General features: G+C 43.0%; 2 protein-coding genes across 6 annotated transcripts in view; one reads left to right on the forward strand and one right to left on the reverse strand.

Moving 5' to 3' along the window:
* The first annotated feature begins 460 nt into the window (after positions 1-460).
* On the forward strand, positions 461-15,409 carry Fbxo22 (F-box protein 22). Of its 2 annotated transcripts, XM_027415039.2 has the most exons (7): positions 464-692; positions 855-993; positions 4,734-4,821; positions 5,882-5,977; positions 10,181-10,345; positions 12,766-12,931; positions 14,456-15,409. In XM_027415039.2, the coding sequence occupies exons 1-7, from the start codon at positions 547-549 to the stop codon at positions 14,871-14,873; spliced, it is 1,218 nt and encodes a 405-aa protein (XP_027270840.1). In that variant the 5' UTR covers positions 464-546; the 3' UTR covers positions 14,874-15,409. The 2 variants fall into 2 exon arrangements, with proteins under 2 accessions (XP_035299604.1, XP_027270840.1); XM_035443713.1 differs by lacking the exon at positions 10,181-10,345 and having other exon boundaries at positions 461-692.
* Nrg4 (neuregulin 4) overlaps positions 12,109-25,092 on the reverse strand; it is a 68,926-nt gene continuing 55,942 nt past the window's right edge. For 3 of the 4 annotated variants that reach the window (XM_027415042.2, XM_027415043.2, XM_027415040.2), the window contains 2 exons: positions 22,795-22,873; positions 12,109-13,304 (listed from right to left, as the gene is read on the reverse strand). In XM_027415042.2, coding sequence (XP_027270843.1) covers positions 22,857-22,873 — 17 coding nt within the window. In that variant the 3' untranslated portion in view covers positions 12,109-13,304; positions 22,795-22,856. Of the gene's footprint in view, positions 13,305-22,784; positions 22,874-25,092 lie in introns of all 4 variants that reach the window. The other variant, XM_027415041.2, reaches the window with a different exon arrangement.

Here is a 25,092-nt window from a genome sequence, read left to right on the forward strand (position 1 = left end):
AGCCCCCTCAGTGAGGAAACTGAATTCAGTTGGAATGAAGCTGCACCTGCTGTTCCTTTCATTTGTGGTTCAGACTATGTACGTGAACCACCGGAGTCATTGTTAAAACAGATTGTTGGGCTTCGCCCCTGTGATTTAGTAACCCTGCGACGAAGATCTGGCAAAGCGTCATACTTCCTATGTGAAATGTCTGTCTGGTTTGGGGTGTGCTTCTAGCATCAATTATAGTTAGTGGCCAAAGACTGGCGAGTGCAATTTAAAATGCTTACTCGTTTAAAACTTAAGGGCTAACGTGTTAACCAGACTCACCGAATAAACGAAGTGTTTGCGCCGGTTCAAAGGCCAGACTGCACGGTACCTTTCTGAACCGAACATTGCAGGGGTTACAACCTGGCGCTCTGCTTTTGCCGTAAGTCTAGTGCCGGAAGCTACCCGCCGGAAGTGGGTCGCGCGCCTGCGCAGTGGGCTCGGGTGGGCGGCGGTGCGCCGGTTCGCTCGGGTTCTTGCGAGCGAGCTTCCGTAGCGTTTCTGGCGGGTAGGCGAGGAATGGAGCTGGTGGGCGGCGGCGGCGGCTCCTCCTCCTCCTCCTCCTTCACTGACCCTCGGAGTACCTACGTGCTGAGTAACCTCGCGGAGGTGGTGGAGCGTGTGTTCACCTTCCTGCCCGCCAAGGCGCTGCTGCGGGTAGCCGGGTGAGGGAGGACGGGGCGGGAGGAGGCTGTTCGTCCCCGTGGGTGGCAGGTTTGCCCAGACCGGCATGCCCGCACCGGACTCGTAGCGCTCGGCCGCTGCAGCGCTGCTGGCGGCGGGAACGACCCGCCCGGCGGCAACCTTTTGTGCTTTTGCGTCCCCAGAGTGTGCCGCCTATGGAGGGAGTGTGTGCGCAGAGTCCTGCGGACCCACCGCTGCGTGACCTGGATCTCCGCGGGCGTGGCGGAGGCCGGCCACCTGGAGGGACATTGCTTGCTCCGCGTGGTAGCAGAGGCGCTTGAGGCAAGTATGGGTGTGTGCCGCGGACAGTCATTTGCAGGGCTGGTGGGCCATCTTTGAGAACTTTTTTTTTTAAAATCACGATTGTGAGACATGCCTTTGATTTTGTTAATTTGGGGAACCTTTGCTCGTGGTCTGGACTATGTAATAAACGTCAGGTTTTGTAAGGGCGTGCTGCGGTTTATTCACTCATTATTAGATGCTGGGCACTTGAAGTTTACAGGTGTTAAATATTGCAAGGCTCTGAAGACCCTTCACTTGTCTCTGTTCTGCAATGAAGGCATTCTTGCCCGGGGTCACACACTAGAAATACAACTAAAACTTCTACCTAAATGCTTAAGCCACAGTCCTCTTTTCATTTGCGTCCCTGGATCCAGGACAGTCAGTGTACCGGGAGGTGAAGACTGATCATAGAGCTGGCAGTGAAGCTCCGGTATCTCAGAGTGGCAGGGGTCCTTGAGAGGAAATTGCCAACTTGAGGGTCTATTGCTCTTTATCCCTTAGTATGTATAACAAGCAAACATGAATGTTCTATTTAATCAGAAAGTAGCCTCCAGATTAGGAAGTTATCAATACGTATGTTGATTAGAAGTTGTTTTGTTTTTCGTTTTTTCAACTTAACACAAGCTGGAAAGAGGGAACCTCAAGTGATTAAGTGTCTTCATCACACTGACATATAGACAAGTCTGTAGGGCATCTTCTTGATTAATGTTTGGTGCGAGAAGGTCCAGCCCACCCCTGGGCACGTGGTCCTGGGGTGTAAGAGAAAACACACTGGGCAAGCCAGTGAAGATCACTCCTCCATGCCTTGTGCTTCAGTTTCTGCCTCTAGGTTCCTGCCTTCATTTTTTTTTTTTCAGTGAACTATCACCACGGATATGTGAGCCAAATAATCCTGCTTTTGGTAATGGTCTTTACCACAGCAACAGAAACTAAACCCAGATAATAGATTACCTGAAAGGACATCTGAAGCTGTCCTGAAGAGACTCTCAATAGTCTAATTGGAGATCATTTTAGCACCAAAATAAAAGTTGATGGTAATGAATACATCCTTCAGTAAGAGACTGCAAACATACTACTCTCTAGTCTTCAGACTCCATTCAGATCTTCGTAGCAAAAGGATTCAATTCCCAGTGATTTTAACTAAAAGGCCCGTGTCTTTGATTTGACTTTACCAGCTTCAACACTTAAGACGATTCAAGGACAGTTAATTTGTAGAACATTCACAAACTGAGTGTAACTGAGCTCTGTTAGATCCCAACATCTTTCTAGGTGGCCTCCACTTTTCATTTGTCCTGTTAAATTACTTGATTCAAGTGGTGTCTGCCAGAAGCATCTGCCTTTAAATTTTCTGTCCTGTTGGAATTAATAAGTATTTCTGGATAGAAACTTTGAAACCTTTCTTTCTTTCTTTCTTTCCTTCTTTCTTTCTTTCTTTCTTTCTTTCTTTCTTTCTTTCTTGACTTTCTTTCTATGAATAAATGTTTTCACATGCTGTTCCTCTCTTATTCAAAGATACATCAGTTACTGTATCTAATGCTCACGCTGTCTGGTTTGGCTAGTCAGCTCTCAATTCAGCTTCATAGTCTTTTAGGGATGGCCTTTCTATTTTGGTGTTAGATGTTTTTAGCTTGTTTTTTTTTTTTTTGCCTGCTTCATTGGAGAAATGAGTGGTTTCTCCAATAGTCTTGGTTTCTTTTAGTGGAACATGGTATTTTGAATTTAAGGTCTGTACTGTGTAAGTACTCATTGATGTTGAGGGATTTGCTACCTCCAGCCCAGATAGGAATATATGTATGTACTTGCATATGCAGTTGTTCTTCAGTATTGTCAGGGTATTAGTTGTCCAGTATTGGAGTCCACAGATGCTAAAGTCCCTTATAAAGTCTCAGTGTTTGTGTTAACCTGTATAGCCCACCCTCACATTTAAATTCAAATCTCTAGATTATTTATATCTAATTTCTCTAAGTAGACTGTATTAGTAAATAACAACAAGAAAAAAGTTTGTACATGCTCAGTCCAGATGCCCCCACTTTTTTTTTTTTAATGGCCACATTTGAATCCTTGAATGGAGAGAGATGCAGAAAGGCCAGATGTATCTGGAACTATATTTCTTCCCTTATATGCATCCAATCCAAATAAGATTTTTGTCTTACTTCCTCTCTGCTCATATTTTTATCTCTCTTTTTGATAGTGGGAAACCTGGCTCTTCAAAAAGGAAAAAAGATTGTGTGTGTGTGTATCTTTCTGTCTGACTGTACATGTGCACATGTATGCAGGTGCCCATGGAGGCCTAAAGAATGCATTGTATCCTCTGGAGCTGGAGTTAACAGTTGATTGTGAGCTGTATGAGCTCTATCCTCTGAAAGAACTGCAGTCACTTTTATCTCTCCAGTCTGGACTCTTATTTTTAATATGCCTGTCCTGAGTTTGGTGTCTTCATTTCCATGCTGTCTTGTGTAGGTTTTCTTTGCTCTTTTGGACTCTTGAACTCATACCCAGAAAGCTAGCCTGCATGTCCCAGGCTTGTTGGAGTACTATTTCTCTGATACATTGATCAAACCCCTATAGTCTGTTTTTGTTGTTGTTTTCAAAATCTGTTATGTGGGAAAGTTCAAAATAGTAACTAGCAAAGCCTTTTCCACAGAAGTGTTCTTTGGAGTGTCATGTCCATGGAGGGAGCTTAAAACAACCTGCTGTTTAGTAAAAAGAAGTCATCAAATTACAAATTACAAGGTATATCCAGTGATAAGAGTTGGAGGTACTGGCAGGTCTGCATAGCCATTGCTGAAAGGCGAGCAGTCTGAGTGTTGCCAGGGTTTTATCAAAAAGGATTTGCCAAATAATGTAAAAATTCTGTGGCATTTTAAATTGTGGCAACTGTCAGGTGAAACCAAGAATTTGTATACATAGGCCATAAATCTTACCCAGCCCATATCATAGTGTCTTTTAGTTTCTCTTGAACCTACTCTGAAACATCTAAACCTCCCTGGAATGCAAGGCATCGAAGTTGTGATCCATAGGCTGCACTCTATTCCATTCTGATAGGAAAAACACTTTGAAGAGGTCTCTGCTTCCATTTACTTCAGCTGTTCTGATGCTTGTGTATAACGTGAGGCTTAGGAAAGCCAGTGGTCTAAAGAAGCCTGCTCAGAGTGGAGACAGCACAAACAAGAAAGGCAGGGCTGTAAAAGTTGTCACATGGAGGTCCCAGGCAGAGGCTGGTGGATCCCTGTGAGTTTGAGGCCAGCCTGGTCCACAAAGTGAGTTCTAGGACAGGCTCCAAAGCTACACAGAGAAACCCTGTCATGAAAAACAAACCAACAACAACAAAAAAGAGAACAAGTTCAAAGTGCTTGGTAGCAAGGGAGACTGTTCACTTGTGGGCAGGTCTGGTAATACTAAGCTGGAAGCTGGCAGTGAAAGCCAGAAAAGGGGAGGGGGGACAGCCTGTGCACCCCTGCTCTGTTGAGATCTTCCTATTGCCATGACTGTTCAGTAAAGTGAGAGGCAGCTTTAGCTGGTTCACCAAATGTCTGTTCTAAAAGAGTAAATGAATTTCTTAAGCTGGAGATAAGTTTGACATGAAAAAAAGGACTGCTCAGTAAGTAAGCTGACAAGAGTCGAGTGATCCTGAGAAACAAGAGGACTCTATGGAGGCAGCTGATTTGTTGCACTCGGGTATGGACACCCAGGGAGCCCAGCCGCATTCACAGACTTAGGATCCAATTCTCTGTTTACAGAATGTTCGCATCTTACCACGGACAGTTCTTTATATGGCAGATTCTGAAACCTTCATTAGCCTGGAAGAGTGTCGCGGCCATAAAAGAGGTATAGAGAGAAAAGGGTTGGGTTTTTAGTGTGTGTTTTTGTTTCGACATTGTCCTAGACTTGAGAGCAAGCCCTTCTGATGCTTTTGGGCACCGCTCCTAGTACTCGTGCCTGTATCTGGCTTGAGCTGCAGAGCCCTTTGTGTGCAGATTAATGTCTGACTTTCTGGTACAACTGGAGCAAGGTTTTTCAGATGTTTTTCTTGCTTTTGAAATACTTTAATCATCCAGGTGTTCTTCTCTTTATTAAAACAAGAGCCTGGCTTTGGTTATCCATGCCTATTCATGTATAATGCAGTGCTATGAGGTTCCAAAGCTATTAACAGACACTGTGTATTCTTGGATTGCTAAGGGGAAATACAGACCAAGAATCAAAGATGGGGCCCTATGGCCCAGACTTTGATTTGGACATTGTCTGACTTGACTCTGACTGGAGTCAAGTAGTGGTTGTGCTGTGACAGCCACTGAACAGAGAGATCCAATAAACAGCACCTCTCTTACTCAGTGCTGAGCCAAATTTGATGCCTTTGGGCAACAGTATTATATGAACAAAAGCAAGAGCAAACCAGTGATGGCGACGGGTAGGTTTAGAATTTGAATAAAACAGACACAAAAATGGGGAAACCTATTACTTTAATCAAAACGTTCAGGCTTTCTTAAAGTGTCTCCTTCCTTCCTTCCTTCCTTCCTTCCTTCCTTCCTTCCTTCCTTCCTTCTTCCTTCCTTCTCTCCCTCCATCCCTCATTTCTTCCCTTTTCTTTGAATCAAGGTCATATGTAGCCCAGGCTGGCCTCAAAACTCACTGTGTAACCAAGGATGACCTTGAACTTCCACCTTCAAGTGCTATTATAGCATGTACCATTTGGGGGTTTATGCAGCACTGTGGCTGATGATCGATCCTGGGGCTTCTTGCTAGTTAGTACTCTACCAATTGAACTATGCCTCCAGCCTCATAACCTGCTTGGTTGTTAAATATTGCTTTTTTGTGTTTTGTTTTTTTAACACTCAGATTTGACAATGAAAAATGGATATTTAATAATTGTGCTACTGTATTATTACAGCAAGGAAAAGAACCACTATGGAGACGGCAGTTGCCCTTGAGAAGCTGTTCCCCAAGCAGTGTCAAGTCCTTGGGATTGTGACCCCAGGAATTGTAGGTGAGAGAAATTAACAATTTGTTTTTGCTTAGTTTGATGTGGGATCTTATGGATTGGTGAAGTATTTATAACTGAAAAGCACATTTACATTTCTGGTCACCTAAAAACTATAGTATTAGTCATCCTTGTCATGGTGGTGCATTGTACTTAATATCTGTCAAGTTGTTGAGGTTCATAGTTCAGATCTCAAGGCTGCCTAAGAGCAACACGTAATCCCTGACTTCTTAAGTCTTTCACGGGGAGGGAAGGATCTCATTCTACCCTCCCTAGATTAAGAAAGACCTGCAGCCATTCCAGGCTGGTCAGTTCACCCACTCTTGTTTCTTTCAGGTAGGAGCAGTTGAGAGAGACAAGTTAGAATGTGTCTTACCTAGATACTTGTTTCTCTGCATGCTGCCACCATGGCACATAGCTAGAGAATTTTTGCTGTTACTATTGAATTGTTTCCTGTTAATGTAACAGTGGTCCAGTGGTTAAAATAACCATTAGGATTCCTTCCAACTGTACCACTGAGTGTCTGTGTTACTTTGTACAGCTTCCCTGACATCCATGAATGGGATGATGATGCTATGATGTTAGTACCTTCTTTGGAGGACTGTGAAGATGTGGTGACTTAACACATTTGTGGCATTTACAACAATCCATGCTTCGAGAAGGTGTTAGCTATTATCTTCTGGAGCCTTGCAGGTGGCTCAGTTGGTGAAGTGCCTGGTGCACAAACATAAAGAGCCTCATCACCCCTGGACCCCCACACAAGCACCCTGACTTTTTGTTTGCATTTCAGAGCCTTGTGCAATGAAACCCAAAGGACTCCAAGTGTTTGTAAACGAATGGGGGTTGTTGGTCTTCTTTCTACTTACCAGCTCTTTATTTCAGAGCTGTTGTAGCTCCTTACATGCTTGGACTAATAAAGTAATAGCAGTGGCTGTGGTTTTCTTCAAACTTTTGAGTTGGCATTAAATAGCTGGTAGCCGTCATTACTGGTTACTTTTGGATGCTTGTGAAGAGTCAGAGCACTCATTCCTTACATCTTTTTTCTTGTCAGTCTGTTATATCCACTGTGGCTCTCGAACACATCCATGTTTCTCCTTAAGTTTTCTGCTGTAGGAATAGGGGCGGGAAAGGAAAGGCCAGCCTTTCCAGTTCTGAAGCAGCTTTGACTATGTGCTGCTTTATGTCCTCAGGGCTAAAATACCACTCCATCTGCTCCAGTCAGGGTGTGGCCTCTGGTGTTTGCCTGCCCCACCCTTTACATGCTGGTTGTGGTCATTTAAATAAGAGTGGTCACCATAGGTGCTTGGTCTCCAGGGAACGGAGCTGTTTGAAAGGATTAGAATGTGTGTCCTTGTTGGTGGAGGTTTGTATTGGGAATGGGCTTTAAGGTCTCAAAAGCCCATGCTAGGCCCAGTCTTCTCCTCTGCTCTCAGCTACTTCTCTAGCACCACTTCTGCCTGCCTCCATGCTTCCTGCCAGGATGGACTAAGGCCCCGAGTTAAATGCTTTCTTTTTATGAATTGCCTTGGTCATGTTGTGTAGTCTCAACACCCATTCCCAAATAACCACTCTAAGGCTTAATATTAGTTATAATTGTTTGGCCAATGGTTCAGACATATTACATATTACTGACTAGCTCTCACAATTAAATTAACCCATTTCTATTATTCTGTATTTTACTGTGAGGCTCGTGGCTTGTTAGCTCATGTCTTGCTTCCCTGGCAGGTACATGGCAACTCTCTGACTCCTTCTTTCTCTATACATCTTTGTTTTTGGATTTCCTGCCTGGCTGTATTCTGCCTGGCCATTGGCCAAAACAGCTTTATTCATCAACCAATAAAAACAACACATTCATAGCATATAGAAGGACATCCCACATCAATGGTGTTTCTTCACCACCAGAGGCCAGTCTCTCTCCCCCTCTTTCCAGAATAGAGACTAAGACAATGGTCTTATGGGTTTCTGGTCTTCACAGCTGGTGCTTTGAGCCTGTTTCTTTACTCTTTCCTGACAGCCCCTGCCAAAACTCCTATAATGATTTCTGTGGTGCTAGGTTACTTTTCCCTGGTCAGTGTCTTATAAATGGTGGTCCTCTTTTTGTGTTTTGGCTCTCAATATAAATATTTTTAACATATTTTGAGAGTCATTTGTTAAATTTACAAATAATGTAATTATTTGTAATTATTACAGTAGTTCCTTTAAAGCTTGTGCACGCACGCGCATGTGCATGAGGAGATCAGAAGTTATCAAGTATCTTCTTGAGTTGGTCTTTTGAGAAGGCCTTTCAGTTGTTCAGGGTCTCTCACTGAACGTGAGGCTCACTGTTCTAGCTAGACTGGCTGCCCAGTGAACTCCAGGGATTTTCCTTTCTCTGTTTCCCCCATTGCCTGACCGTAGTGCTTGTCTAGGGGTCAGGTAGGTGTGGAGAGAAGACTCTGGTCTTCATGCCTGTACAGTAGACATTTGGCCAACTGAGCCATGCCTCCAGCCCTTCATTTAAGCGTTTGCGTCATTCTATGATATAAATGGGACAAGATTTATTTTCCCATTCTTGTTTTGATAGACTATGGCTTTTCCAGTCTTAGGTATTGTGAATGAGGCTATTACTTTTTGTGTAAGTTTTAAGTTTCTCTGAAACTTAAGGTGTGGACTTGCTGGGTCTTAGCACAGAAGTATATTTAACTAAAAAAGAAACAGCTAGTTTTCCAACTTTCTACCATCCTGTACTCTGTATGCAATGTTTGAGGTGTTAGCATTCAGGCATTATGCTGGCCTGCCCCTTGAGGACTTGGCAGGATTCATCCCTGTACACATGAGCTTTCCAGTACTCAGGCAGTACTCTGACCTGCTCGGGGCCCTGACAAACAACATCATCAGCTATGTGGCTAGTAACCTCTGGGCACATGTGCTACATCCCCTCATAAAAGGCTGGGCCTGTCTCCTGTCTCCTCTTCCTGCTCTCATCTCCAGAGGCCAGTCTCTCTCCCCCTCTTTCCATTCCCCTCTCCCAAATGAACCCTCCATGTGAGCCCTGTCACATGGTGTGAGTCTCTGTCTCTCTCGATGTTTTTCAGTTATAAACATGAAGGTTGCAGTTGCTGTGCATCCTTGCTACTGGGGTCAGAGTGTGTGAATATTAACCAGGCTAGTGTGTGGAGCTACTTCTTGGAGTGTTTTCTTTGAATCTAATGACTAGTTGTATTGAATACCATTTGTGTACTTAGTGGGTACTATACGTTGGCTTGTGATGTGGCTAGCTCCTCTGCTGTGGTGCATCTACTCACATTTAAACACTTTAGGTTTTCCTCTTGTGCTTTGTAGGGTTGTTTGTTTTGCTGTTGCAACAAAATACTTGCCACATGCAGTCAGGGTGGGGAACTTGCTTAGTTTGCAGTTCAAGAGTACATCTTAGTAAGGGAGTCATGTGCCAGAGGCTTGTGGAAGCTGGTCACGCTGTCCTTACTGAAGGAGCAGAGAATGACTGCTGCTGCTTGACTGCGGAACTGCAGGCTCTGGGATGGTCTGCCTGAGGTCAAAGGTGTGTCTTCTCAGCCTAATATAGATCCCTCACAGTGCACTGAGTACATGATAGTCCTAAACCCTGTCAAGTTAACCACCGAGACACCATCACAGGCCTTATCATAAACTTGTATCTTTCTTTTCATATTTTTAATTCACAGTATACCATGTGGGATTTGTCTTCTGGGTTTTTCTCTTTGAATACCCCCCCCCCACACACACACACTGTAGCTTGGGTTTCTAGAAACTTAACACCTAAAAAGATTTATGTGTATGGTGTTTTGCCTGCATGTATATCTGCATCATGTGCATGCCTGGTGCTCATGGCCAGAAGAGGGCATCAGATCCCCTGGAACTGGAGTTAAGACAATTGTGGCCAGCCATGTTGGTGACAGAACTGAACCTTGGTCCTCTGGAAGAACAGCAGTTCCCTTCGTCTAGACTCAGCAACTGCAGACAGCTTGGACACTTGCTTTTTCTCTGTTTATAAAAGCATCTCTTTCTGAACATATTTGAGAGTGTGGTTCAGGAATCACCACCCTAAAATTGCCATAGAACTTTGTTTACTCTAAGAGCAGTTGTTTGATAATAGCCTATCCTGCAGTTAGGAGGATGCAATGGGTTGATTATGGCTCTTACTAACTCCAGTTTCTATTGGATGTCCTCATGAAGCTGTCATTTTCTCCCTAGTGACTCCAATGGGATCAGGTAGCAATCGACCTCAGGAAATAGAAATTGGAGAATCTGGTTTTGCTTTATTATTCCCTCAAATTGAAGGAATAAAAATTCAGCCCTTTCATTTTATTAAGGACCCCAAGAATTCAACACTCGAACGACATCAGCTTGCTGAAGTGGGTAAGTTGATGTTTACTGCTTTTACTTATTTGGTTTTTGAGGCAGGGTCTCACTACGTAGTTCTGGCTGGCCTTGATCTCAGATCTTCTTGCCTCTGCCTCCTGAATGCTGGGGGTTTAAAGGAACATGGCAATACCTGGCATTGTTGTTTATTATTATTCGCTCATTTTGTTGATTAATTTGTTCTAATTCTGGCCAGCTAGCAGCTGCTAGGCTACTGTTGACAAGGCTGGTGATTGGTAGAGTTGGTTTTAAATTGTTTTATTTGCCATGAAGTCCTAGATGACCAGACATGAACATTTTTTGATAAGTATTCTGTTGGTAAGCTTGTGTATGTACAGTGTGTGTGTCTGCTGCCCATGGAGAGCAGAAGAGAACATCAGATTCCCCGGAACTGGAAGTGTAGACAGTTGTGAGGTAAGGTACATACATGCATGCATTTAATTTTAGTTGAAATTTGAAGGAATTCTTGATCTTCAGTAGGTTCTTACTGATAATTTTGCCTTATTTGTTTTTAAAAAGATTTCTAGTAGCCATTTACTATATAAGTTTTTAGAAGAAAAAAGTTGGCATTAGGAGAGATAGGCATGAACTTGGTGATGTGTTAGGAAATGAACAGTTAAGATTGCTCCAGAGTTTGAGAAAGCAAGTGTGGTTGAGTTTGAAGTAGGCTTTGGTGGGAAAACTTATTTGGTGCAGTAGACAACTAGCTACTCCAGCAAAGCAGTGGAAAGGGTTTTCACCATCTATGTCTGCAGAGTAGATGATTGGGCTTACATTATCACTGTGCTTATCAAAGTTACTTAGTGCTAACTCCGCATCATCTGTGTGTAGACGAGCTAGCCTGAAGGCATACTATGCATCATCACTCAGGCATGTCACTTAGTAATCTCCTCAGATCACTTCTCCACAAGTCAATGATGGTTGAGTCCTTGTACCTCTACAGGTTAGTTTTGCTTTACAGACAAGGAAATGGGTTTGGAAAAGTTAAGCTTGTCCCAACTTAAAGACCAGTAATAGAAAAATGCTGTAACAAACAGCAAAGGCAAGTTTGGGTTTATGGCTCATCGGATGGAATATACACACTGAGAATAGCTTTTACACTGTCCTGAGCAGTGTAAACAGGAGAGGAGAGTAAGAGTGACAGGTGGGAGCAGTGATGTGTGGGTAGTTAAAGCTGGGAGCTCTGCACATGGCCTCAGTGTACAAAAGGGCTGGACAGGTGCCAGCACTCTGTCCCCATGGTGGGACTGTTTAGAATACCGGCTTTGCGGTAGCTTCCAGACTTCACTGAGACTACTTTTCCTTCTCCATGTGCATGTATGTTGCAGGTGCATCTGTGTGGAGACCAGAGGTTGATGTCAGGTGCATACCTCCTGCAGAGTCTCTTCACACTGACTTCTCTTGAATAGTCATGCCATTGTCCCAAGCTAGTCACTTCCCTAGAAGTGACACTCTTCTTCCTAAACAACTTAACTGTTCCACAGGCTTCTTCCTACTCAGAAGATTTGTTCTGCAAAAGAAAAGGGTCTTCTCTCAATGTGCCAGGCTCATCTGTAAGAGGGAGAACCCTTCAAAACTGGCTTGGGATGCACAGTGTGGTTTACTACATGGAAAATTAGAACTGGCCTGGGGCAGAGTCTAAAGTGTTGTCAGTAATCAATTGTCTTCTCAGCAGCATTAGGGTGGAGATACTGCTCCATGCAGTAACCTGAAGGTCAAGTTTCTTAGATTTCAGCACAGAAAAGAATTCCAGGATGAGCTGTTGTGTAACAGAATTGGAGTTTATTAAGAGATTTTTTAATATACATTTCAGCATGGAGGTTGAGAGACATTCAGGGAAAGTAGGTGTGAGCTCAGAAAAAAAGTCACATCATTGTCTTTACAAAAGCTGTCATTAAAAGATTGCTAATAGATTTAACTGGAATCTGGTTGCAGGACAGGCTTACATTTGATAAGACAACACTCTAGGTCAGTAGCATGGGGTTAGATGTTAATGTACTGGGATTCTTGATTCTTCATTGGCCGAGCCTGAGCATTGTGGTCTGCAGGGCTCCTTTCCCTTCCCATCTAGCTTCAGTCTTGCTGATGGAAGTCATGTGGCTGAGTTAAATGAAAACATTTGGTATATTAGGAGCTGCATTTTCTTCCTGTCCCAGAAGCCACCGGAGATTAATGCTGTGAAAACAGGCTGCCGGAGACTTGGGTGGAAGGAAGCCTGGAGCTCTGGAAATTAGATGCTACTGGCTCCCTTGAGCCTTCCTCTAGGTCACTGGCATGCATGGAATTGGAATGTGGAGCCCCCTCACATGGTTCGCTAGAACTGCGTCCTTGCTTGTGTGAGGCATTGACTGCTGCACAGCACACACTGGTGCCCGTCATTGTGTTTTAAGACTGTCCTGTGTCTTACTTCTCTGCAGGTCTTCTGGATAACCCTGAGCTTCGTGTGGTCCTTGTCTTTGGCTATAACTGCTGTAAGGTGGGAGCGAGTAATTATCTGCAGCGAGTAGTCAGTACTTTCAGCAATATGAATATCATCTTAGCTGGAGGCCAGGTGGACAACTTGTCTTCACTGACTTCTGAGAAGTAAGTCTGGGGTGAATGGAAACAATTTCAGGTTCTCATTACTTGGGGTTTTTACAAATTGGAGGAATGTGGCACTGTATGCCTTTAAACCCTGTACTCTGAGGAGGTAGAGGCAGGTGAATCTCTTGAATTCAGAGCCAGCCTGGTCTACATTGATGACTTCCAGGCCAGCCAGGGCTACAAAGCAATATACCCTGTCTCAAAAAAAAGGAAAGGTATTGCTAATGAACCAGTCCCTTCATTTTACTATTGCCAAGGGGCTGTCTGAACACAATTCTGCTTGCAGTCAAAGAACTAAGAATATCAGAGTTGGGCTCTGTCAGCATTGCCTGTTGATATATTTTACGGTCTGGTCCTCCTTGTGATGTTGCTCCTGCAAATGAAGAGGTCATTCATGAGGCTAAAATAAATGCACATTGCTTTTATTTCAATATAGAGTTGAGTTGTTTAAATAATTAAATAAGGAAAAGGGGAACTGAGGTGAGGTTGAAACAGCTTGTTTTAAAGTTTTCAGTGGCCCTTGTATGGCAGTCATTTTGAATGAGCTGAGAATAGACTGATGCCAGTCTGGTCTACAGAGCGAGTGCCAGGACAGCCTCCAAAGCTACACAGAGAAACCCTGTCTTGAAAAACAAAACAAAAAGTTCAACCCTTGGACGCACAAAGTGGAAAGAGAAAGGACTCTTTTGCTCTCCATCCATATGCTGTGCCACGTGCATGCTCACCAATGTAACAAAGAGGTTTTTAAAGATTTGGTTATGTGGTATATGAGTCTGCTCATGAGTGCAGGTGCCCTTGACAGAGGTATTAGATTCCCTGGAGCTGGAGTCACAGATGGTTATGAACTGCCTGCTGTGGGTACTGAGAATCAAACTGGGCAGAACGTGCTCTTAACTTCTGAGCCACCTCTCCAGTCCCACCCAACCCCACCCCCAGTTGTGAAGTTTCAAATTCAAGCTCAGAGCAATAAACAAGATGGAAAGCATTGCAATCATAGTCTTAAAGGTTAGTCAACATGGAGCCTGAGGAGTTGAAAATTATCCTCCATGATTATATTTTTGTTTGGTTGGTTTGAGAAACAGTCCTGGCTATCCTCGAACTCACAGAGATCTACCTGCCTCCCTGAGTGCTGGGATTAAAAGTGTGTGTCACCACACCTGGCCCATATAAACGGTGGATTCAGTGAGGCGGGGGGGAAGGTGCTATGATGCAAATCATATTTTATGTAGGTGTCATGAGATGGGGATATCAGTGTTAGAGTGCTTGCTAGCACCACCTCGACATAAGCCTGCCAGGTCCCAGAAAGGTACTTACTGGGTACTAACCCAGGAAGAGCTTTTGTGTAACTTGTGGCTGAAAAAGACGGTTGTTCACCTCTTTCTGATCTGCCTGTTTTTAATAACTGTCTTGTTTAATCCCTGTGTGACAGGATATATCTCATACTTTTAAAGCACAGTTGCCAAAGGCTGCAGATCTCTCCTCCCTAGTTAATCAGGAGCTGTTGATTTTCTGTTCTGTTCCCAGGAACCCTCTGGATATTGATGCCACAGGTGTGGTTGGACTGTCCTTTAGCGGGCACCGAATCCAGAGTGCTACAGTTCTCCTCAACGAGGATGTGAATGATGACAAGACTGTAGAGGCAGCCATGCAGCGCCTCAAAGCAGCCAACATCCCCGAACAGAACACCATCGGCTTCATGTTCGCGTGCGTTGGCCGGGGCTTCCAGTACTACAGAGCCAAGAGCAATGTGGAGGCTGATGCATTCAGAAAGTTTTTTCCCAGTGTCCCCTTATTTGGCTTCTTTGGAAATGGGGAGATTGGTTGTGACCGGATAGTCACTGGGAACTTTATACTGAGGCGGTGTAATGAGGTAAAGGAAGAGGACCTGTTCCATAGCTATACAACCATCATGGTGCTCATTCACCTGGGGACTTCTAAATAAGTCTTGTTGAGAGTGGTGCTCACAGGATGGAACTTTGGGGGTTTGCCTTATTTCAGAAAAATGGAGACTTGGGATGTATTTTAAACAAAACTAGCTCCTTGTGTTTTTTTTAGCTTTGAGTCATGCCCTGAGATCACGTTTAATACACACAGATCAAGAAGAGAGGCTGGTGTCAGGCACAAGCAAAGCCATTGTGACCAAGCACTCTGGGAGATAGAAGAGGCCACCAGGAAGATGGAGGTTGTGGTGGGAGAACTTTTAGCACAATCATGATGACTTTATCCCCTTTAATAAAGGAGAAACTTTAAAGAGATGGTTGAGTCTTTCCTGGCAGCTGTAACAAATATTACTGACTTTTTACTTGTCTGATAAAGAACTCTTTGTTCTCATACTGTATAAAGTTGCTCTTGTTAGGTAAGTTAGCATTTTCCTCTTCACAGTAAAGACACTGCAAGGAAACAGTCTTTTTCACATACTTCTGAAAACTATATCACCATATTTTGGTTTTATACCAATAAAATATACTTGAAATCCCACTCATAGTCTATTGCTTTTGATGAGAGAATGAAGGATATAAACTTCTTTCTCAGTGAGAACCTGGAGCTGAGGGACTGAGAGAGATGTGAGAAAACACCAGTTTCCCTGAGCATCAAAGCTTGTGGAAATTCTGTGACGGACACCTGGATCTTCAGTTACTCACATGTGTGTATTTCTCAATACTCCTGTGTTGTGTGTTCTTAATGGTGGCGTGACCTTTGTTTGCCCTTTTCTCCTTACTGCTTGGAATATGGGCAGGTCATGAGTCACCCTGGACACTGCAGAGAAGTCAGTACCCCATTGTGGAGAGAACCACAGGAATCCTAGGTGTCTATACTTCTGTTTGTACTTTCCATAATGGTCCTATGCTGCCTGTTGCTAGAGTGTTCTACAGGGCAAAGTTAACATTGGATTTGCACCAGGTCTTTGTTGTAGGATATGCTTATAGGGAAACTGATAAGTGTCATTTCTGTAATGTTCAGTGGTTTGTACTAAAAGGACACTAGATAATTGTTAGGTAAAATCAAATACAACTATTAAATAATTGCTTGTTTGCCAAAAAAAAAAAAAAACCAACAATGCCTAGAAATGGCAACTGCTACAGATACTTAGAAGCATCACATTATTAAAAAGCTGACGTGAGCACACAGTGAAGGTTGTTTACACACAGCTACCTTCTCAGTCAAGGCTCAGATGATCCACCAGCAAGGCTTTGAAAGCACTGATTTCAAATGGAAATGTAGCTGGGGTGCTTGTTTGAAAAGGGTTACATTGAGAAATACATCTCTATTCCCTTGATCCAAGAAAAGGCAGGTGGGACCTTAGAATGGAGGTGCAGAAATGATCCAGCAGGCAGAATACTAGTGTGATGAGGGCCTTGTCCAGTAGGAGGCCTTATTACCTTAGTTTTCTCTATTTTGTTTAAACCTGGATCTTGATCTAGGAGGCCAGTAACAAGTTAGTGGTTTGTACTTCAAAATAAACATGCAAAGAATTAAGTAGAAATACTTTTAGAAATCTGAGCGCTTTCTAGACAACTGGAAAAAAAAGTGCTTTTGTCCTTTTATACCCACAAAGTTTGGCTCAAATTAGCATCACTGTAAATTCAGTTTTTGATGGAAGCAGAAGACTACAAAACAATGAAAATGAAGGTGATTCACTGGATTTTTCAGTTGTTGACTGGGTATGAATTGGGTTAATGTTGGGTTGGAAATATTAAACAGGATTTTTACTATGGAGCCTACTATGCCTCATTAACAAGTAAATGTTATATGTATAGTTACTAAAGTTATTTTAGCATTGGCCCCTTTCAGAGGTGAACAGTGACCTGCCAGATGTGTTGTTTTTGTTGTGGATATGTCACTTCTGTCCTGTGCCACATCTTGAGGTCAGTTTCTAGAACATGTGTTGGTATAAAGTAAGAAACACCTGGCAGAAATCATCAGTAAAGTCATGGGCATTTTGGAGAGTGTGGAATACTTTCGTTTAAGTAAGTTTTTGTACTATTTTTTTGCTCAGGTCAGTAACAGACACAAACAGCATGATGGTGTTGGTTTTAATAGTTAATGATTAGACTGAAAAACTATTTGAGACCATTGTTTTAACATATTTCTTACTGTTCAGGGTTTAGTTACCCTGCATTTTACTCAGTAAACATATGTAGTCCACAGTCTCCCAATACTAGGAATTACAGGAGTGAAGCACACTGACCATAGAGACATCAGCAAAAAAATAAAATAAAAATAAAAATAAAAAATAAACTCCTAGCTCTATTCCTTAACAGAGACAGCACAAGTACAAGCCAGCTGTGGAGCCAGTTTTGTCGGAACTCTAGGAAACAGGTACATCCAACAAAAGGAAAGCCTAATCAAGAAAATCCATCTTCAAAATGGTAGCTAGGTTCTGTGATATTTTCAGCCCCTCCTCTCCCTTGTAACTGTGATTCTTAAGCCTGCAGAAGCCCAGTTCTCATTCATAAACTGGATGACATGGAAGTGACCCTATCTGTAGGTTTGAATGTGTCTGTAGCCCGTTTAGATAGTACCTGAGGTGCTAATACAAGGTGCTTGGTTGGTTGGATTTCTTTGGATTTGGTGGGCACTGCTTGTAAAAGGTTGCAAGGATCCACAAATGCCAGAGTCAAGAGATGGGTGGAGACATAAAGTTGCCCCCCTTAAGGAGAAATACTGAGAAGTTAGAATGTTCCAAAGCAACCACATGTACAGAGGATTGGCATCACTTGTTCTAAAGACCTAACACCCTGACCTTTCAACTGTGTCTGCTCCCTAAGCTCAGTGAATAACTGCATGTCAAAGGAAACTGTCCTAAAGGGGGATTGCTGTGTAAATAAAAATTGGGGTGGGGGAGTGTAAATGAAGGATCACACAAAAAGAGGGTACTTCTGTAGAAGGTTTGGGAGAGTGAACGCAAGTGGATGATATCTTTTGTTAAAAAAAAAAAAAAATCAGCAAACCTTGAGATAGAGTGGGGTGGGGTAGGGGCTGATATTGTTAAAATAATGACATACCCAAAATGCAAAGTAACAGGCACTCAGAGGAACAGAGAAACAAGGTCCATTCAAAGAAAGATAAATGCTAGCAAAATGGCTCAGCAGGTAAAGGTGCTTGCCTCCAACACTGACAACCTGAGTTTGATGTCCATGACACACGTAATGGAAGAAGAGAACTGACTGATGAAGGTTGTCCTTTGACTCCCACACGCTGGTGCATGCATTTGAGTTTGAACACAGACAACTGAAAAGCTAGATAAGATGGTGCATTCTTTAATGAAGTCCAACGTTAAACGTCTTAGAGACTTCAGTATGCTCACAGGAGCTACAAGAAGGTGATAAGGGACAGAATCAGTGTCCACTAAGAACGGAATTATGAAAAGCCACCCCCCCCAAAAAAAAATAACCTCACCAGAGACTTTGAGAGGCTGATGGGGACAGAAGGAACAATGAGGAAGAAAGCTGGAATAAGAAGAGTATATACACATGAATCCAGCATGGAGGATTTGTGAGACAGATAGACAAACCACTGCACAGTGGAGCACTTTTGTTTTCAAGGAAAAACAGGAAAGCCATTTGGTAAAAATCATTTTTTTGTAATTGAAAAAAAAAAAAAAAACAACTAGAAGTAGAGGGGAACTACGTCAACATAAAATCCACCATGAGAAGACCCATGGCGAACTTCTATCTAGTGGGGAAGTGTCTCTTCTAGGATGGGAAGAAGGGTGCTTGCTTGCACCATTGCTAGTCAACATGGACTGGCTGGCACAGCTAAACAAGTGAAAGAAAGACATCAAACTGGAAAAAGGTAAAATTATCTGTTCACAGATTATATGATCTTACATGCAGGAAACTAAAGATCCCACAGAAGACTGTAAGAACCAAAAAACTACTCTTAGTAGCAGGACACAAGGTCAACCCAGGAAACCAGCAAGATTTCTATACTTGAACAACGAGCAGTTCTTTTTACAACAGCATCAAGAAAAGTCAAATACTGGGAAATTAACCAGAGGTGGGAACTGCCGAAGAAATGAGGAACACATCCGTGTTGATGGGCTGGGAATTTTAGAAGGTTGGCACTACCCAAGGTGATCTGCAGAGTTGGTGTAATCCCTATCTAAACCACGACCTCAGTCCTAGTTTTGTTTGTCCAGACCAAAAAAAAAAACAAAACAAAACAAAAAAACGCCCTAAAGTTCAGATACATTCTCAAGGGATGAGGAATAGTCAAATCTTGAATAATAAAGTAGGATGAGTCATCTGATTCCAGAACAGAATGATTCTAGCATCAAGATAAATGGATGGACCAGAAAGCCATAGGAAAGGGACATCTATATCAATGAATTTTGACAAAAGGACCAAGATTATTTTCAATAAGGAAGAGATATCATCTTCCAGAAAACAGTGCTGGAGCTAGGACCTTAAGTAATGCCGTATATTAAAATTAACTCTGTAGGGGACACATTAACCACGCCTCCTCGGGGCTGGCTACAGGTTACCTGGCCACGCCCCCTAGGGTGTGGCCAGGGTGATGTGAGTGAGGGGTAAGAGTGAGGGGTAAGAGTGAGGGACTACACATTGTGGCCCCTTCTTTCCTCCCTTGACTTGCTCTACTTCCTTCGTTCCCTGCCAGCTGGCTAGGTTGCTCCGTAACTAAGGCATCTCCCTAATAAATATACCCTAATATCTTCACCTGACTCTGTATTGGTAATCCACTCATTATAACTCAAAATAGATTAAAAAAAAAACTTTAGTAGCTAAAAAAATACTACTCTTGGAAGAAAGCAGTAGAAAACATCAGGATAATGAAGTTTACAGTGATTTTGTGTTGTTACCACATTTTCAGGGACCAAAAAATAAACCTAACCAGGCTAGTCAGAAATTAAAATTTTAGCCGAGTGTTGGTGGTGCACACCTTTAATTCCAGCACTTGGGAGGCAGAGGCAGAGGATCTCTGAGTTCTGAGACCAGCCTGGTCTACAAGAGCAAGTTCCAGGACAGGCTCCAAAGCCACAGAGAAGAAACCCTGTCTCGAAAAACCAAAAATAAATGAATAAATAAAATTAAAATTAAAATTTTGTGTGTGGCATGAAAATATATCATACTTAAAGAGCAAAAAAAAAAAAAAGGTCATATAAAGATTTGGAAAGTATATTTGCAGCCCACGATAAAGGACTTAGTGTCCAGAATACAGGTCCCCAAAGAAGATACATAAATGACTAAAAAACACAGGCCGGGTGGTCAACTTCACTGATGCACAGGGGAATGCAGGTTAAACTCCAGTGAGACATCACCCCATTAAGATGGTGGGTGTCTTCCTTCTCCCTGTCTCTATATTCCACTCTCCTCCTGGATACACAGTAACACAGATGCACAAGAAGCGTTAGACCCTGCACAGCTGGTGTAACTAATGTGGTGGATCTGTCAAAGAAGACAGTATGATCCTTGTCAAATTAAGCAAAAATCAGAAAAATTTGATACAGAAATTCTACTTGAAATGTAGTATTTTAAAATAAAAGCAGGGGTCTGGTGGTATATAGTGTAACATCACTGTTACAGAAAATAATAATAATCCAAATATCTTTGCATGGCATACAGAATGGAATATCTCCACACTGAGTAATGCTGAACTAAAGAATGGAATTTTGGTTTTAAGTGTGGATGAGCTTTGAAAACACACTGAATGAAATTAGCCAGTTACAAAGGACAAGGAGTATGTACCTCCAGTTACTCTCTGTGGTGTTTGGGGGGTGAGGAGTTATAGAAAAGGGAACTTGGAGAAGTACAAAGATTCAGCGTGGGATGATAAGAATGTTCTGGGCATGATGGCGGTCATGTCCCTGCACAAACTGAATGCATTCCAATGCTGTTGAGTTTTACTCTTCAAAGTGGTTTAAAACACTAAGTCTCCTTGTGTAGATCAGGCTGGTCTTGAACTCACAGACATCCCCTAGTCTCTGCCTCCCAAGGGCTGGGATTAAAGGTGTGTATCACCACACCCAACTATCAGTAAATCTTAAAGGTTTGCAATTGAGCTGAAGTGCCCTGGAAGTCCTCCCTGAGGACTGGCTCTCTAGTAGTGAAGGTCCTAGGCCAGCTGCCTAGGGAGAAAGGCAGTCAATGATCATATCCATCTTAGCACATATGAACAACGAGCAGAATGGAGATATTTGAAAGGTGCAATGGCAGCATTTAAATCCCAGGAACAGTCATTTAATTGGAATTAAGGCTTGCTCAACAGGGGACTGATGCCTGGCACTGCAAACCTAGCCCACACCCTGTGGCTGATGAACCATGAGCCCTAGAAGAGGGCCTTCTACTGCCATCTCACAAGACCAGTATCATTTCTAACTGCATTCTAAATATTTATACTTGCCAATAAATGCCACTCATCATCAAAAAGCTTTTTACAGTAGATGGAGATCATTACAGGAATCCACAGAGTGGTCAAAATGCAGAGAACCACTGTGTGACCAACCCAACCCATTCACCTAAGGCTCAGGGAACATGGAGGAAGATGAGGAGGAAAGAACCCAAGACCGGGAATGGGACATCTGCTTTGAGATAGTGTCTTCTATATGTGACAGGAAAGTGCACCCAAGAAACCTCAACAATATGATTGATTAAACAAGACCTTAAGATGGCACTACCACTCGAGATGGCAGTGTGGATGGGGAAATTCTTAAAAAACCTTTACTCCTAGAAGAGATACAAGCAATTATTGGTTGCTGAGAGAGAATCTGTTTTCTCCAGGCTAGCCAATCCCAAGAGGTCATCCCTAAGCATATATAAGCAACACAAAGTGACCTTGGCACGTTGTATTTATAACTGTGTATGTATGTCTGTGTGTATGGTTATATATTCATATGTGCATGTGTGTATTTATACATTTACATATATACATGTGTGTATACATACATGTGTTTACACACACACACACACTTGGTAACCTGTAATGGTGGATACACAATAGGCATTTGGCAAAAATGCATAAAAACACAACAACAAAAAGGAGCTTTAACCTTTGGGCTTGAGCTAATCCTAAAGCATTGATGTGCCCTGCTAGGGCAAAGCATTTACTAAAGGAGCTGAGTGGGAGGGGTGGGTATAAACTACACTGTCTGCTCAGATTTCTTGAGCAAGCCTCCCCTTACTATAGAGTCACAGCTTGAGAAACCTTTTAGAAGCTGAGAATATTCATGAATCAAAAGACATTTAATGCACACTTCAATAAATTTGTTAGAATCACCTAACAAACCTTCGTAGCTTAGCCATGCAAACCATGACATCCACCACTGTCCTGATGGTAGGCTGAAAGGAAGCATGAGATAAGTTTGCTGCTGATGGCCAGTACCCAATGGGCAGATCTTATCATGTATTTTGAGTTTGGGAAAAGATAAAAATTCAGTTTCTATTGAATGAGTACCAGCTACACACTAATGTGGCAGAGTTGCTAGTGGGGCCACCGTTGAGTCAAACTGTCTAAGCTGGGGGCTTAGAACACCAACAGTGAAGTGAGGTGTTCTATTTTATTTTTTCAAGACAGGGTTTCTCTGTGTAACAGCCCTGGTGGTCCTGGAACTCACTTTGTAGACCAGGCTGACCTCAAATTCTGGGGGGGGAGGTGTTTTTATGATGCTCTAAATCAGTACTCCTTTCACTAAATAAACTTTCATCTTTTATCTTTCTTTAGACATTGCTCAGGATTTTGGCCATTTTGATTGCCAAATCAAAATGATTGATAAATTGTGTTGGGCCTCCACACCTTGCATAGTGTGTTGCTTCCTCTCCCCTAAACAGGCTACCTTGGGTAGACATACCGCTTACCAAGCCTATGTCTAAGGAAAGGAGAATTAAGGTGTTACCGTCTCGCACCGTGTGGTTCCCTTTCTGCCTCTGTGAGGTAACCGAAATAGTGACCTTCACTGGGTGTGTCTTCAGTGATCTCTGTGACCTGTAGAGAGTAAGATTGTACTTGTACACTCGATTTTCTGCATACTCATACCCAACCACCCTCTTATCTGCATGCACAAATCGGTGCACCTATTCCGCTTGTGGCAGAAGACTTGAGGTGAACTTACCTCAGACATCCACACCTGCAGCACCTGTTCACAGTGTGTCAGCATCCCCATGGTAGTCTCTCAAGTGCACGTCCCTGCCTCCCTGCACTCTTTCTGCTGCCTGAGGTTCTAACAAGCTTAGTGATTGGTCTAAAATAGTCACAATTACAAAGGCCTAGGGTTGGAGAGTACCAGAGCGAGTCACTGATAGCAAAGACAGAAGCAGACACCAAACATGGCAGAAATATGAAACGCAAGGATGGAAGAGGCCTGGGCACAAAGCTGCTCTGACCAGCAATCCCCAGGACCTGTGGAAGGCCACGTGCAATAGGGAACGTGGGTGAGGGGGCCAGCAACACAGCCCAGCCATGCAAGGAGCAGAACTGACTCCATACTAGTGTCCTGTGACCTCTGCACACACACCCCCCACTCCTAAAAATGAAAGGAAGAAAGGCACAGGTTGGGAAGCCAGACACATCTGGGCTTAAATTCTTGCTCTACTAGTGTCTAGATGCAAAAGCTTGACCTCTGAGCCTCCATTTTCCTCTGTATACAAAGTACTACCCACTTCAGACTCTTGGAAGTTGATACATCTGAAACACAGGAGCTCATGATTAAGTCATGGGTGTCAGGGACATGAACAATGACATGTGCTGGGACATGAAGCTCTGGGTTTTCTAACCAAACTAGTAAGGAGGGTCCCCAAGAGGTCTGCATCCCAAAATACACCCATTCTGGTCCCCTACAGACTGAATCAAGGCTTTAAGGGTGGGTGTCCTTCATCACTGTGGTTTTGTTTTTTGTTTTTTTTTTTTTTTTTTTTCGAGACAGGGTTTCTCTGTGGCTTTGAAGGCTGTCCTGGAACTAGCTCTTATAGACCAGGGTGGTCTCGAACTCATAGAGATCCACCTGCCTCTGCCTCCCGAGTGCTGGGATTAAAGGTGTACGCCACCAACGCCCGGCTTCACTGTGGTTGAATATGTCCTCTGACCTTTATAATTTTCACAGCACAGGTCTGAGCTGAGGCTGTTGAGCATGTCTTACTGTCTATAATGGGCTCATCTCAGAGTCCAGCCTTTTTCTCACCACACAGACTTCATCTCTTTTGCTGTATTATAGCCTTAGAACTAATGTCATTTGGCCTCAGAGAAGCATCTGGTCAGATAAGTTAATTTTGTAAACTAACCCAGTACTCATCCTACCTTGACTTTTGGTTGTTGTTATAGTCTTTTTTTCTTCCATTAAAATTATTAATTTTGGGCTAGAAAGATGGCTCAGTGGTTAAGAGCACTGGCTGCTCTTCCAGAGGACTCATGTTCAATTCCCAGCACCCACAACGGCAGCTCTCACCTGTCTATTAATTCCAGTTCCAGGGGATCCGATGCTCTCACCCAGACATACATGCAGAGCGCTGTTTCCCCACACCACCCTTCTGGATTGGCCTGTTTGTGTTAACTTTCCAAGCTAAGAGCACAATGATAAACCCCTGGAGTTTTCTTTGAGGACTTTGACTGGTCGGGTCACCATCAAGTACTTTACCAAAGAGTGTGACTCCAGACATCACTCCAGAGTAAGCCAAGGCCAATCAACCATCAAACCACTAAGGAGAGCTGCCACCAAGTGACACAGTAAGGAATATATTCTCTTATGTCTTGAAACTGATCATGTTAAACACATGGAAGCTCAATGCATCATCTGAAAACATCATTAATGTGTCCTTCTAAATGGTTGACTTCATTGTGAAATATGTCAAGTTCAGTGACTTTATGTAAAATTACATAATAGGAATGACCATCATCTCTACACATTAAACAACTCTCTCCACAGTCCCTCGTAACCACAGTTACAGTTTCTGTCTCAGGGGGTCTGACTGCTCTAGCATTTCATCTTAGTGAGTTACACAGTGCTTGCTTTGGTGACTGGCTTTTCACTTAGCGTAATGTCTTCAGAGTTCGTCCATATTTCAGTATTAGAATTACATTCCCTTTCGAGGCTAAGTAAATGCTCCAATTATGTGCCATCCACTTACATTTTATACATGCATGTATCACCGGACATCTGAGTGGTTTTCCACCTTTTGGCTATTGCTAATTCGACTCCTATGAATGTGAAT

This window comes from Cricetulus griseus, chromosome 4 (assembly GCF_003668045.3).
Source record: "Cricetulus griseus strain 17A/GY chromosome 4, alternate assembly CriGri-PICRH-1.0, whole genome shotgun sequence".
NCBI classification, from domain to species: Eukaryota; Metazoa; Chordata; class Mammalia; order Rodentia; family Cricetidae; genus Cricetulus; species Cricetulus griseus.